General features: G+C 51.7%; 1 protein-coding gene across 1 annotated transcript in view; it reads right to left on the bottom strand.

The window, feature by feature from the left end:
* Positions 1–9,870, bottom strand: part of ONECUT1 (one cut homeobox 1) — a 45,323-nt gene extending 35,453 nt beyond the window's left edge. Inside the window, exon 1 of the mRNA XM_019442073.2 lies at positions 8,303–9,870. Coding sequence (XP_019297618.1) covers positions 8,303–9,407 — 1,105 coding nt within the window. The 5' untranslated portion in view covers positions 9,408–9,870. The remainder of the gene's footprint in view (positions 1–8,302) is intronic.
* Positions 9,871–14,831: the final 4,961 nt, after the last annotated feature.

The raw sequence follows: 14,831 nt of genomic DNA, 5'->3' as shown, positions 1-14,831 counted from the left end.
GAGTAACAGTCAAGCTTGAAATAGCAAGACAGCTACTGATCTGAAGCAAAGAAATGTAATTGCTGTCCAAGTGCAGATCAGAACACCAATGCCTCAAAGTACGGGAGGATTGGGCCTTTGGGCCCTCCTCCAGGCATGAGTCCCAATGGACCAGTCCTACCCACAGAACACATCTAATGATTGATCTTGCCCATCAATAACTGTTTAAATGAACAAATGGATAGGGAGACTTGGGTTCCATGTCTAGCTTTCACACTGCCTTATATTCCTTCTGGCTGCTTCTTCAAAAGAGAGCAATAAAGAGTCCCACTTATAAGTCTTCGGTTAAAAAGCCATAAGTTTCTATAAGTAACTTCCTTGAGAGTCTAGAGGAAACACACACTCTTCAATTTCAAGACCTTTATTATGCAGACACTTTCCAGATGGGGTATTTATGACAGCAAATTAGACATCTCCACATTCTAGGTCCACTGACCTGGTGGATCTGTACTAGGCACAGGGTGGAGAGTAAGAGGGTTCTGGGCTTTGAGCTGGGAAAGCTGAGTTCAGGACATCAGTGCTTACCACAGGTAAATTATGTAACCTCAATGAACATGGAAATAGAGAAGATAATAGTAACTACTACTAAACTAGTGGCTCCCCAACTTTGCTGCTCATTAAAATTACCTTAGAGCTCTTAAAAATCCCAATGCCCAGGTCATGTCCTATACTAATTGCACGAGAATATCTAGGGTTTTAGCTAGGAATCGTATCTGTAAAGATCCCTAAGTGATTCCAACATGTAGCAAGATTTGGGAGCCACTCAAATAGGCAGTGAATATTAAATAGGAACACCTATGCCCTCACATAGTACTTGACTAATAGAACATACACAACAGACATAAGCCCCTTCTTTATTAATTGCCATGACAAATTGGATGGGTAGTACTTCAGGGGCTGGTTCTGTTTAGCTGTTGGTTTACCAAATTGTCTCATCTAAAGGAGAAGAAAAATTCTAGAAGCTGTTTTCCAACTTGATAATGTAACACCTTTAGGAAGAACACAGTGTAGATGATTCTGTAGCAAGACTCAGTGATAAAACATAAATTCCTATGTTTATATCAAATCATCAGAATTTCTCAGAGAAAAGCAAATAGCATATGACTTGACTCAGATGAGGACTTTAAGATACAAAACAGGTGAACATAAGGGAAGGGAAGCAAAAATAATATAAAAACAGGGAGGGAGACAAAACATAAGAGACTCTTAAATATAGAGAACAAACAGAGGGTTGCTGGAGGGGTTGTGGGAGTGGGGATGGGCTAAATGTGTAAGGGGCTTAAGGAATCTACTCCTGAAATCATTGTTGCACCTATGCTAACTAACTTGGATGTAAATTATAAAAAATAAATAATTAGGTAAAAGAAAAAAAAGAAAAAATATTATAATGAAGCAGAAAAAAATAATCAGACTGTCTTGTGATTGGTGTAGTCATGTAATCCAATCTTATCACTTCAAGAGGAAATTAAACTTCACTAGTATTAACATACTTGTCACAAAATAAAAACCTGTGCATATCTATTGATAGAAGACAGGAATTTATGATTGTGCACTAAATTCATACCTATTAGAAATCAGTTTTTTTTTTTTACTGAACTCTATGAAACTGACACTTTTCATGGAGAAATAATGTGGCTTTCTTCTCCCAAAGGTGGTTATTCATCTTACTTAAGTAGAGACATGATGAAAATAGTATTTAATGAATGCTTTTATCCAGAATGATGAGAAATCTATTCTCTAACTACCATTACTTCAATAAGACCTCCTTCTATTGCTACCCTAGGCTGGGGACCATTCAATTTTAGCAAGAGTGTGGAGATTCTGCTGTTTTAACTGAAATGAAACTAAGCATTTCTCATCCAATCCATGATGGCTCCTTGGTTGATTTAAAACATTAAGCTGGTGTTTAACTATTCCAATATGTGGAGTTTACAAAGAGCACTGAGCACTATTACTTGGAGGACAAGGCTTCTAGCTATGGATTTTGAGGAGCAAGACAAAAAGAACCTCTTTTTAAATTACCCACCTCCATCAGGCTTGAGGATTTTCTTTCTTACAAGGAAATCAAGAATAAATTTTACTGATATACCCTGTAAGAGCTATTTCCTCTGAGAACTTTGGATAGCAATGACTGTTTGATTAGCTGAATTTCCCATGAATGTGGAAATGATGACATCAAAACAGCTCATGTAACAACCTTCTTAAGGACCTCGTAGATTAGAGATGACTATAGATTTTCCCCAGCACGGATCAAAGGGACTGAATTGAACGTTTTAGCTTAATGATCCAACCCCTGTCACACCCATAGGGACTCGAATTCTGATTTTGTAAGCGGGTGTGCACGTGTACTCAGACACACACAGAAAGCTGCTGGGGAGGGACGAAAAGATAAATCACCGGCTTGACGAGGACAGGTTTGATATTTTTGATTACTTGACTGTGCCAGTGTATATTCCTGGCAGGGCCTCAAGATTTCTCATAAACTTCAGAATATTAGCTGTTAGTTTTCACTTCCTTACTACAACTCTTCAAAGGCATCCTACCCACTTTCCAGCAGCAAAGAGAAACTGGAACAGCCTAGCCAGGCGGGGCCCTGTCCAGGGTCCTGACGCTGCACCAAGACTCCAGGCCGGTTGGCCTCCGTAGGCCCTTTCACCCACCCTACACTAAGGGAAACAAAGACCTCCAAGCTCAAAGCCTCAGGGCTGCCTCCAGACTCCTGTCAGTTAGCTAGAAGGGGAAACAACAAAACAAAGGAACCACTAATCCACACATCCAGTACTGCATCTCCCAGCCCCAGCCTCCTACTCCACACCACCGGGGCCACCTGCTTTCCTCAAACAAAAACATGCCAGCAAAAGTATAATTTGGATAGAAAATCCAAATGTGAATTTTGTTCCGAGAGGTCAGAGTTGGGGTGTACTTTGGGGGGGATGGCAATTTTTTTTTTCCAATATATGAAATTTATTGTCAAATTGGTTTCCATACAACACCCAGTGCTCATCCCAAAAGGTGCCCTCCTCAATACCCATCACCCACCCTCCCCTCCCTCCCACCCCCCATCAACCCTCAGTTTGTTCTCAGTTTTTAACGGTCTCTTATGCTTTGGCTCTCTCCCACTCTAACCTCTTTTTTTTTTTTTTTTTTTCCTTCCGGGGTGGGGGGGGATGGCAATTTTGTCTCATTAGTGGAGTAACACCCAGACATTGTCAGGAGCCAAGATAGATCTACTATGTATCCCTTTCTTCCTCCTTCACACCCTTTTCCTATCAAAAAATAATTACTGTTTTGCAAATCACTAGGATAACGATGTTCTAAAAACAAAGCCATGGCAAGTATCCCTTTCCTCTCCGCAGCATGTTGAGCCACTGGAGGTTTGCTTGGTGGCCGGCTGCAGCAGCCTGCAGGGGGCGTATGCAGCTATCACCGCACACAACCCATCAGGCCACCTGGGGAAGCTGAGCCCAGTGGAGGGCATCTGGGAGGGCAGGATTCCAGCTCTGCACAGGGCAGTGAGGCTCAATGCTTGAAGGTAAAGAAAGATGCGGCCTGGGCTCTGAGTTGCTTTGTTGTTACAACACAGGTATTGTTGGCACAGTCTGTCCCAAGTGCCAGTAGCAAAACAGCTATGACAGGGTCTGTCTCTCTAGTGACCACTACATCCCTGGGGCCAGCAGATCACTCTGGCTGATCCTGATCACCTTTGGGCACTTCCAAGGCGCTGGGGCTGCACCTGCTGGTGGGACAGCCAGCTCCCATCAGAATGGGGTTAACTGTCTCAAGCAGCCATCCTGCATGTGCTAACACTAGGATTACAGACATTAACCACCAGGCTTCCTCAAGCCTCAATAACAGGTATTCCTACACCAGTCAAATAGTTGGCTCCAATCTTCACCATATGCACACTTTTTAACACCAAGTGTTCCTTCCTCTCTTCACTGGCATCTGTGCTCCCTAGTGGGGACTATAAGAAGGATCCCACACCCTCAAGGGATCAGGTACAGGCTGAGAGAAAGGCCCATGCAGAGCTTTTTGGTGACTGTCCCTAAGGATGAGAACTTTTGGATTCCTGCTGGGCTGGTGTGGGGGGGGGAGTGGGGGGGTGGGGCTGGGGAGGGGTCAACAGTCAACTCCTTGAGCACATGGCCACTATTCACCCTGAGGGAATGGGGGTTCTTTGGGACTCCTCTGGTCTCCTCCTGACAACTGGCTGCCCCCGCCATTGCATGTTGGGAGAAGGTGCTCCCTTCTCCTCCACCACTGCCTCTCCTCCCCAGTCCCACTGGCTCCTGGGCTGCTAGGAAGATGCGGTTGGCCGAGCCCGCAGGCCCTTTGTTTGAATTGCAGTGGACTGGGAGAAGCTGCACCAATGTGAGAAGTGGGGCTTGAGAGAACCAGTCCATTTGGCACCTTCTCCTATTTTGGGGCCCAGGAACTCTTCCAGTTCCCATGTCCCCATATGCCCAGTCCTAGTTTTTCTCCTGGCCTGGGAGTCTTTGAGATTTGGGGAAGTGAGGTTCCCAAGGCCCAGCATTTTACTCCTTCTTCTTGGCTCACTTGGCCCAGGGATGTGAGGGGACAGTTGAAATGTCACCCACTGGGATAAATATTAACAAAAAGCAAATGGACTTGCAAGGAGGCCAGTTATCAATCAACCAGACCGCAAGGCCACTTATGGCAAACACAGCCCAGGTTGGTCCCGGTGAGACTTTCTCATGGCCACTTCCTGGCTGAACATTCTCCCTTACACACATACCCCCAGACTCAGGCTCTCCTCCAGGTCTTTCTGTGGCTGATTCTGGACAAGAAGGGGGTGCAGTCCCAGATGCAGGAGATCTGGAAGGCTCCCTGGCTGGCATTGTTTGGAGGTTCCCTTCTTTTAGGTACCCCACTGTCAAAGGGGCCTGGCACCCATCCCTGCCTGAGCCTGGGGCCTCTGGGCTTTGCTTCCTGGGTCCATGGTGCTGTGCCCTCGGGTAGTGCACATTCCAGCCTCTTCCTAGGCTGACAGCTCCTCTATTGTGGCCAAAGCCTTCCGGAATCTTTAATTGGAAACTAATCTCAGGGTCTTAATAGGCGCCCACCCACCCATACAGTCCAGCCCGCCCACGCCTACTGAGGATGAGAAGCAGCAGTGTACTTTAATGGGGCAGCAGCAAGTATTAGGTTGAAGGAACACATATTGATTTTTTAAAGGTACTTAATTTGGTGAGAATTTCCTCCTGTCTCCCATCTTCCACCAAGCCAATGTAATATTGTAAGGAGAAAGCACCTCCCCAAACACACTGCCACGAGTGGAGGTTTTACACTTGATCTTAGCCAAAAGGCCGAGCACCAGTGTAGGTTTTGACCCTCCGCAACAGGCTTCGTGGAGCCTGGGCACCCGGAAGAGGATGGAGAAGCCACTCATCGCAAAAAAACCACCCAGCAGGATAGGGACGACGTTGAGGGTCTTTAGTGCAACAGCGAGTCAAACTGCAAGGGGCATCTCTGTGCGTGGAGGCTGATGATGGCGGTAATGTCCCCAGCCTCAACCAAAGTGTCCTGCAATGCATTTAAATCTGCACTTGGGGCCTACTAGAGATTATTTGGAGACTTCAGGAAAAGGCCTCACGCCCTCCTCACCCCACCCGAGAAATGCAAATGTTAAAGGAATGGCTCTTTGTTCTTCGGTGACTTTAAAATAGGTCGTGGTTCCTGCAATATAATGGGATTGTTCCCGGTTGGGCTCGCTCTGCAAGCGTCCCCATCCCAGTCTTTTCAACCCCTTCAATTAAGTTAAAGAAAGAAAATTAAACATTCAGCGCTCCATCCGGGTCCTAAGATATGGATTCCACTTGGGGTTGGGCACCAAAGCTTGTCCTGACACAGTATCCGATTTTCCTTTTTTAAAATTTTTTCCCTCCAAGAAAAGGCCACGTGCCTGGGCCGAGCTTAACTCGCCTTTGGCTGCTGGGTGGCAGACCGTTGCCCCTTAGATAACTTTCTGGGTCCGGTGAGGCTGGCCCAACCTTCCCACATGACGGCCCCAGTACTCGTGTTACTCCCTCAACAGCACTGCGGCGCCCACGCGTGTAGGTCAGAGGGCGCTCGCGCAGATCACGGTACTAAGTCGGGTTTCCAGGGCTGGGGGTCATCTCTGAGCAGAACCTGTCAGTCTGATTTTCCAGGATGCGACGGGGGGGGGGGGGGGGGTGGCGCAGAAGGGAAAGGCGGTCACTGAAGTCTCGAGCAAGAACCTTCACTAGGCTGGGGATGGGGGGTGAGTACCAAGCTTCCCCGAGGGGATCCCTCTTCATTTCCACCCCGTTCCTCCATTTCCTCTGCCCCACAGGCGGGCCTGTGAGAGCACTGCTGGTTAAAAGGTCCTCAAGCCGGAGTACCAGGCTGACGCAGGCGTGTGAAAAGGCACTGACTACTTTGGGCTCCTGCAGAGGCAGAGAAAGTCAGGGAGAAGGGTAGCTGTTTCTCCCGCTCCTTGTGGAACTTCAGCTGCCCTAGGGTCTTGGTCAGCTCACAAGGGTGGGAGGCGATATGGTGGATGCACACAGGGATAGGGAATGGATTCGCGGGAACCCCGGAGGGCACCGTGTCAATCTCTCTCCTAACCTTCCTGTCCTATCCCCCCATCTCCTGACTTCCAGGCGCAAGCTGTAATAGCCTGCGCGGGGACATTGCTTGGAACCAGGAGCGCAGGGCTGGGCTGGAAAAACTGGCGGAGCACAGGCTCCGCCAGTGCTGAGGACCGCTGAGAGGCCAGGAGCGCCCAGACCCTAGGAGTGCTTTGGGTAGCATCCGGCTCCCGCCGCAGGCTCACTGGCACGCCGGCACCTGCCTCCCTCTAGCTTCTCATTGGCCCGCACGAGGTGGGGGAGGGGGCTCTGGCCTCTCGCTTTGATTTTAGACTGTGAAACGCCTCAGTGCCCCCGGCTCTGAGCGGATTGACTGTCTCTCATTCTCCAGGGACGAATTAATGGAGAACGATCAGTTAATTAACAAACCCTCATTCCGGCTTTTACCTTTCTCTTCGCCAGGACTCAGGCCAGGGCACAAGGCTGAGATTGGGGCGGGGGGAGTAGCACGGACCCAGGAGTCAATCAAGTCTGCCGGTCTCATCAAACCGTGTCCGCCCTCGGTTGCCCTTGGCTCTACCTCCCCGTGTGTCCTCTGCCCTCCGGGGTCGCCGAATCCGCTTGAAATCTCCAGTGTGATTCAGCCTGGGCTAAGCTGTCCCCTCAGCCTGCTTCCAGGAGCTTTCCTTGAACCTTGGCTTTGAGAAACTGAGAAAGCTAGGCGCTGTCTGTGCAGAGCCGAGGAGACATTCCTGCTCAACTCAGAAACACCGGGCCTCCGGGTTTCGCGCCTGGGAGACCTCTGCTCGCAGACTTGGGGGTCATGTCCACACTTTCACCCCCTTGCATGGGGATTCACTCGAAACACCAAGCAGAGGAAACAAACAAACAAAACAACAAAAACGAAATGCGAAGTCGTAAACTAGCCGGCAGCAAAGGCAGTCCGTGGGCTCAGCTGTAAGCTCCCTAGCTGCTCCGCCCGCAGTCACCCTTACCTCGGCACCATCTGCCTTCCTTTCCCTTCCACAACCGGTTACTAGGGTAGAGTGCGTGCTCTTAACACAGTGTCGGCGCCAAACACACCCTCCGTCGGCTTCAAAACCTTTACCCAAAGTCTCAGAGTGCGCTCCCCATCCCTCCCACCCCTGCCTCGCGCCAATAGAGTGAGCTCCGGAGGGGGTCACCGCCGTAAGTTCAGCCAAACGTGGGCGGGCAGCTGCTGCACACTCCAACCCAACACCCGGGCGTGTGCCAGGAGTACTGCCTGGCAGAATCTGCGCGCAGTTCCACGCACTCGTCGCCTTCCTCTTCCCAAACCCGGAGCGTCCAACTGATAAGCGACGCACAGACGTATCCAGCCAGGTGCCGGGGTCTCCCTTCGCCTCCGGCGGTGAGCGCTTCCAGCACTGTCTCCCAGCATAAAAGCGTCCCGTCCCCGCAGTCGCCCAGGCGGTACCGCTCAGTTCCCGGAGCCTACCACAGCCCAATGCACTGAGTTCTGGAGGAGGCGGTCTGCATCTGGGAGCCGTGTGCTGGCTCTTCCAGGCCCAGGGGAACCCCCCTCCCTTCTGGGGGGGGAAGGAGAATGGGATGAAGCTTGCCCAACCCTCTCTTTTCCCTCCCTTCTTCGGCCCCTTCAGCTTCCCCAACCTCTGATCTCCCCCACGCGCCCAGCTCCTTGGCCGGCTCACCTGCCAAGCGGAGCGCAGACATGCGCTGGAACTCGGGCTCCTGCAGCCACTTCCACATCCTCCTGAAGGTCTCCCGTCCGGACTTGAGTTTGCTCCAGGGTTTGGGGTTGCGCAGCAGGTCCGAGAGGGTCCCTTGGGAGCGGCAGAGCACCCTCTGCGCGAAGATGGCCTGTGGGATGCTATAGCGCTTGAGCTCGGTGGTGATACGCTGCGCCACCTCTTTGGTATTGATCTCTTCCATCTGCCCTGAATTACTTCCATTGCTGACCTGTGCGCCGGTCACCGAAGGGTTGGGTTCCCGGGCCGTGCCCAGGAGCTGCCCGTGGCCCTGGGCGTTCAGGTGGGCGTGAGGGTGGTGCGGAGGAAGGCCGTTGATGGGCACCATGCCAGCCGAGGTGGGCGTGAGGTGCTGCTCCCCGTGACGGCCGAGCATGGCCGGGTGGTGGGCTTCGAAGCCGTTGGGGGTGAGCATCTTGTCAGTGGGCATAGCGGCGCCCGGGTGGGCATAGTGAGGGAGCCCTTGCTGGGAGTTGTGGATGCCGCCGAGCCCGGAGCTGGAGAGGGGCGAGAGGCTCTGGCCCATGCCGGCCACGTCCTTGTGGTAGGGGGTATAGAGGTTATTCATGGAGGCCAGCCCGCGCTCGTCCCGCATGAGCGTGAAGCTACCGCTCACGTTGCCCGCCAGGCGCTGGTGGTGGTGCGGGTGGTGGTGGTGATGGTGGTGGTGGTGATGGTGGGGGAACTTGTCCGAGACGGTGGAGATGGGCGGCAGCGGCTGCAGAGGGGTTAAGGTGGTGTAGGTGGTGGGCATGCTCATACCTGGGGGAGTCTCGCAGGCCATGGTCATAGTGGGGTGCAGGGGGCCGGCCAGGCTGTGCTCGGGGGCCCGGTGGTGGTGGTGGTAATCGCCGCCGCCGCCGCCGCCGTCCAGCAAGGACGCCATGCCCATGGAACGAGGGTGCGCGGGGGGCAAGTGGCTGCCACGGTGCGCCACGGAGCTTCGCGCGTGGGGACTGCCGCCCAGGAGGTCGGCAGGAGCGGGCACTGGCTCATGGCTCACCCCGTGCAGCTCGCCGATCGCCTCCATGGTCAACTGCGCGTTCATCGTGATCCGGGCGAGCGGGCGGCGGACACAACATCGATGAGGCCGGGCAAAGGCGGCGAAGGGCGCACGCAGTCCGGTCTTCACATCGGCTGCCGGCGACTGTTGCCTGCCTGCCTGCCTTCCTCTCACTGTGGGGCTCTGTCTCCCTCTCTGAGTGTCTCGCCTTCCCTCTTGCCCCCACCTTCCCCTCTGCGTCCTCGGCTTTTTTTTAAATATTAATTTCCAAAAAGGATCCGTGCCGTTGGGCGAGCGCGGAGCCCCCAGCCCGCCCGCCCCTGGCCCCCTCTCGCCCTTTCCTTCTTAGAATTCTGAGGCCCCCGGCTCCCCTGACGCAGCCCGCGCGTCTTCGGCGGCTGCTTTTTGCCCGCGCCGCTGGCCAGCTCCAGCCATGGCTCGGTTACTGTTGCAGACTCTGTGGCCGCGGTTCCGCCGCCGCTGCCGCCGCCGCCGCCGCCGCCGCCGCTGCGGCCCGCCCTCACGCCCGCCGGGCTCTGCGCGCAGGCGCGCGGCTCGGCCCCGCCCCCTCGGCCACCGCGCGGTAGGCCCGTGACGTCCCCATACAAATGCTGGAAGGGGGGCTCCGCGCCTTAACAGCGGCTCTGGGTGGCCCTGGAGCGGCGCGCACGTGCGAAGGCCTGGCGTGGACCGCGACCTGGGGAGGCCAACGCAACCGCTGGAGACTTGCACCCCTCTCGGCTCTCTGGCTGGGGTGCGCTTTCACCCAGCAACGTTTCCTGGGCTCCCATCCCGGGAGGCGCGCTACGCCTGGAGAGCCCTCACCCCTCCGTCCAGTTGCTGCTTCTCGGTGTAGATTGCCCAGAGAGCCTCAGCCAGTGTCGTTACTCCTTACACTCTGGTCTACCAAGCTTTTCCCCAGAGGGCTTCTGGGAGTCCGCGCTTTCCCCATCCTCAAACGCTTGGCCTCTTTGGAGGGAGTAGAAGCAAATATCTTAAATGCCTTGGTCAGCTTGGTGCCTGTAGACCCGACAACCTCCATCCTTCCTGATAATCCTCTGCCCACCCTTCCTCTTACACGCGCGGGAGAGGAGAACGCTCAGTGCCACGAGTTCGGGCCCGGCCATACCTCTCTGTCCCCCGCCGCCTGGGTCCTTCTTCATCTCAGCTGATAATTAAGGCGGCGTGCCACTTCCCGAATGAGTGTGTGTGTGTGTGTGTGTGTGTGTGTGTGTGTGTGTGTGTGTGTGTGTATTGGGGGTAGGGAGTGCTCTGGTGGGTTCCCACGTTAACTTCTGGGTGCTGGTGGGGCTGCCGAGGCGCGAGCTGTCCCTGCGGTTGCTCTAAGGCCCTCGTGGTGAAACACCCAGAGGACGCTGCTTGTGGGAAGAACTGACGCCGGCAGTGTGGACCTGGCGCGCCGGTCTCCGCTTGGCCCGTAGGGACGCCCTCTTCCCGGCGTCCCCGAGAGAAGCCTCCAGATTTGAAAATCAATTCAACCTCGGGCGTAATTGTCCGCTTCCCACAATCACGCTCCAATCTGGAATCGAACCTGGTCCTTGGGCTTGGTGGGGACGCGTGGGGAGGCCCCCAGTGTGGGACGTACACCCGGCTACCACATGCCGAGGCTTTCTTTCATTTACAAAAGAGAGAAAAAAAAAATCCGTAACAAAAGGCAGAGCCTTGTCTGCTTAGGTGCTTTCATCCCTCAGAGAAAGGACAGATGTGCCCATTGTCCAGCCCTTGGCAGTTACGACCGGGTCAGCGCCGAGCCTCAGCCCCAGGCAAGCAGTGGTCACAATGGGGGACAGGCTCTCAGAGCCTGGGTTATCTGGACCTGGATGTGGAACAAAGCATGTGTGGCCTTCTCTGGGCCAAACTTAGACTGTACATTCCTTTCCTGGGGCACTTAATCAGAGCCCACCAGCAGTGTCTCTGCTGAAAATGTTCTTAGACCCTAGGAGAGGCCAGGGCTTAGGTAGTGGGAGTAGTGGTGACTGAGTCCCCTAAGCAAACACTTGAGCCACACAATCCTTGGGAGAAACTTCTAATCAGCTAAGGCATGAGCAGGCCCATCTCTTTATCTAGTTCCCTGACAAAACCAGGGCAACATCATGATCCAGGTAGATTAAGGCCAGTGGGTACAGTCCAACTTGACTTCCTTGAAAGTGGTCATGTCCTGAGATTGGTTAATCTGGTTGGTTTCATCACCAAGAGGCATGCCTATCTTTTCCAAACAATGCTTGTGGAGGCCCAGGAAATGGGAATGCATCTTGGAGGACTTAGTGTCTACCTGCACAGTGAACATTTAGGAATTTAACGCCCCCAGAAATGAAAAGTTTTTTTTGGGGGGGGGGAACACACTGACATAAAGAAAGTCAGGGAACACAGTTACTCTATTTAAACTTATATCTACACCTAAACTATTCATACACACACACACACACACACACACACACACACACACACACAAAAGCATAAAACACAGTTTCTGCCTACTGAATCACAATATATTGGTGGGAAGCTGTATCCTTGGTTCCTTATTGTTTCTGTTCTCTTTTCTTACAACATAGAGTACGTAACTCTCATATGAGAACAGACAATAGCTTACAGTAGCAGGCTGCCTTTGAACTAAACCTTTGAGCTAAACCATTGTGTATCCTCCCCACCCGCACATATTTTAATCCCCTTGAAATGATTGATTTGCCCTTATGACAACTCTCTTCCCAAAAGACAGTTTGTTAAAAGAAAGACGTGAATATCACCAAGTGCACAAAGTGTTCATGGTTTTCTCTTTGTGTAAGTAATTAGGGACTTGATCTTGGAAACTGTCCATGTGTGGTTCCCAGCTGGGCCCCTGGAGCCTATGAAGAGGGCTGGGATCAGGTGAGCTCAACATTGGCCCCCACCCCCTACAAAAAGAGGGTCTGGTTCAGTCTTGGTCTCTAAAGGAGAAGTCAAAGGAAAGATCTGTATAAGTGTTATGTATGTTACAGTAATGTGTGTACAGGACTTGCTTTTGGTTTGCAAATCTCCCTAATCTTTCTTGGCTTTTCACACCTCTCATAACCATTGTTTACCTGTAGTTGACCCAAATTGCAATGATTTTTAAAGAAACATTGTATTCTTATTCGACCTTTTGGAAAATTTTCCTGTTACTAAGGATGGGTGATGAGTGGGAAGGATGCTCTTAAGCTTAGTTAAGGTGAATATACGTGTGTGTGTGTGTGTGTGTGTGTGTGACAGACACTAGATGGATTGCCAACTGCTGGAGGGCTGCGATAGCTTTTCATCATTTTGTTCCTCTCTTGCTTCCCCCCCACCCCACCTTGCAGTGCCAACACAATGCCTGGTACCCATCAGGTGAACTATGGGTAAAGAAATAATTACAGCTCGAGAGGGGCCCCTTAAAACTACTTGGCTGGTCAGTGTATACAATTACAGGATGCTGTTCAATTTTTTATGACAGTCAAGAAATTTAAGGGGAGGGCTTACTGTCAGCCGGTTAGATTTTGAGTAGAAGCATGGAAATTAATGGAAAAAAAAATAGGGCCAATCACCACCACGAAATTACATACATGTATATATTTAAGAAGGAAAGAAATAATACTACAGACTGGATGTTTGTTAGTGGCAATATTTTCAGTGCAGAAACAAGATTTTCAGACTGCTTATTTTGTAAATGTTGGGTGGCAGTGGTTGGGCAGATACAGTCCTTCCTGTACTGAGTGGGCCACAGCTTGCCATGTAACTCTACCATGCTTAGAAAAGAGACTGGGAATAAGGCCATTTCTCCAAATGCTGGCCACACAAAATTCTCTCAGAACCTTCCATAAGTTTCAGAATTCCTGTGTTAGTTCTTCTTGTGAGTTATAGAGATGTAACCTGGCTCAGTTCTAGTTTTTAGGACCATTCCAAAAAAAATGTTTCTAGCCCCTCTGAGCCATTAAATGTTTACTTCCTATTTGTTGACCATACAAACAGCAAACCTGGTGGCAAGGGCAGATTCTCCCATCCAGGGCTCCAGGGGAGGCTGACTCCTTGGCTAGAGCCTCAGAATGTAACTCACCAGAATTTCTGATGCCTGTAGCAAGTCTAAAATTAAACTCCTGGTGAGGAACCATTTCTATGGGGTCTGGCAACAGTAGGGAACTTGATAACTGTGGAGTGAAGTGTTTGGTCCTGGATGCTTCCTGCCAGCCTCTCCTGTCCTTTACACCTCTGTAGGATTTTATTCAGAAAATTGCTGTTAGTTTAGAATAGAGCACCAAAAAAATTCAGAAGTGACCCGGTGATTCACTATTGAAAACCATTTTTTTAAATTAGTCAATGGCTTCTCCCCCCTCTCTGGGGGCCGGAGGAAGTGGTAACCAATTATTCTAGCCCTCTTTGTCAACCTTTGATCTTCTATTTAGCATATAGTTTTTATTCATCTCTTAGGTTAACTTTTTTCCCTTTTTAAAGAAAAAGAAAACCTAACAAACTAAATTACGGGTTTTGCCCATGACAATATATAATATGTGTGTATATGAGTATATATATAACTTTACTTTTGCATTCGCCTTTGTTTCATTTCCTACCCACTCCTTCTAAGTCCCAAAGAGAAGATACCCTGGAGAAGGGCCCGTGCCAACCCCTCCTGACTCGGGGTTCTAGAAGGTTCAAGGGTTGCGTTCCAGGAGATGCGAGAGGCAGTGGTCTCAGGATGTCAGCGGTCCTGATAGAGCATCTCTGATTACTTCCTCTCTTGGGCCATCTTGTAAGCCAGAGGCGGATTCTCATGGGCTTAAATCCATTCCACTCTGGCCTCTGGCGAGGGCTTATTAAGGCATCAGAGCGCTGAAGGGAAAAGGGGTGTCCTGATGCCGTGGGGCTGCGGGAAGGGTTCAAAGCTTCTGGGTGACGCTCTGGCCAGAGGACCAGGCTCTGGACGCGGTCAGCTCTATTCCGGGAGAGTTGGGCTTCTCTCGCCAACCCTTCCGTGGATTTCCTTGGTCTTATCTCTGTATGGTTGAAGCATGTCACAAGGAGAGACCTATAACGGCTGCGGAGGACGACGAATTTTTTCAGTTTTGGGGCGATGCTTAAGAGGCTCCTCTTCCCTTTCTGGATTAGCCACGCTGGGGGGGGGGGGTGGGTAGAAAGTAGCAGTGCTGGGGTCTAGGGAGGACCGGGACAAGGGAGAAGGGTCCCTTTTGGTGCAAGGCAAAGTGACTCGAAGTGAGTAGAACTCGGAACAAAGAGGGCTGGCGGAGGACAAAGTCGGCTCACGACGGTCTCCGATGCACCAGCCTCCAGGCCTGATGAACATAGGGGTGAAAGTCGCAGGTTTCGGCCCAGCCTGAGACTGGAGAGGCTGGGACCAAACACCCTTACACCGTTAGATTGCAGGCTCTGCGGTCGGGCGCACAGCCCACTTGGCGGGCTTCTCCGCAGCCTCGCAGGATAACGTCTACCCGGGCCGAGAAC

Source organism: Panthera pardus, unplaced genomic scaffold (assembly GCF_024362965.1).
Source record: "Panthera pardus isolate Hobbes unplaced genomic scaffold, ASM2436296v1 HiC_scaffold_24, whole genome shotgun sequence".
Lineage (NCBI taxonomy): Eukaryota > Metazoa > Chordata > Mammalia > Carnivora > Felidae > Panthera > Panthera pardus.
Note: the sequence above shows the minus strand (reverse complement) of the source record. Positions and strands in the feature narration are given on the sequence as shown.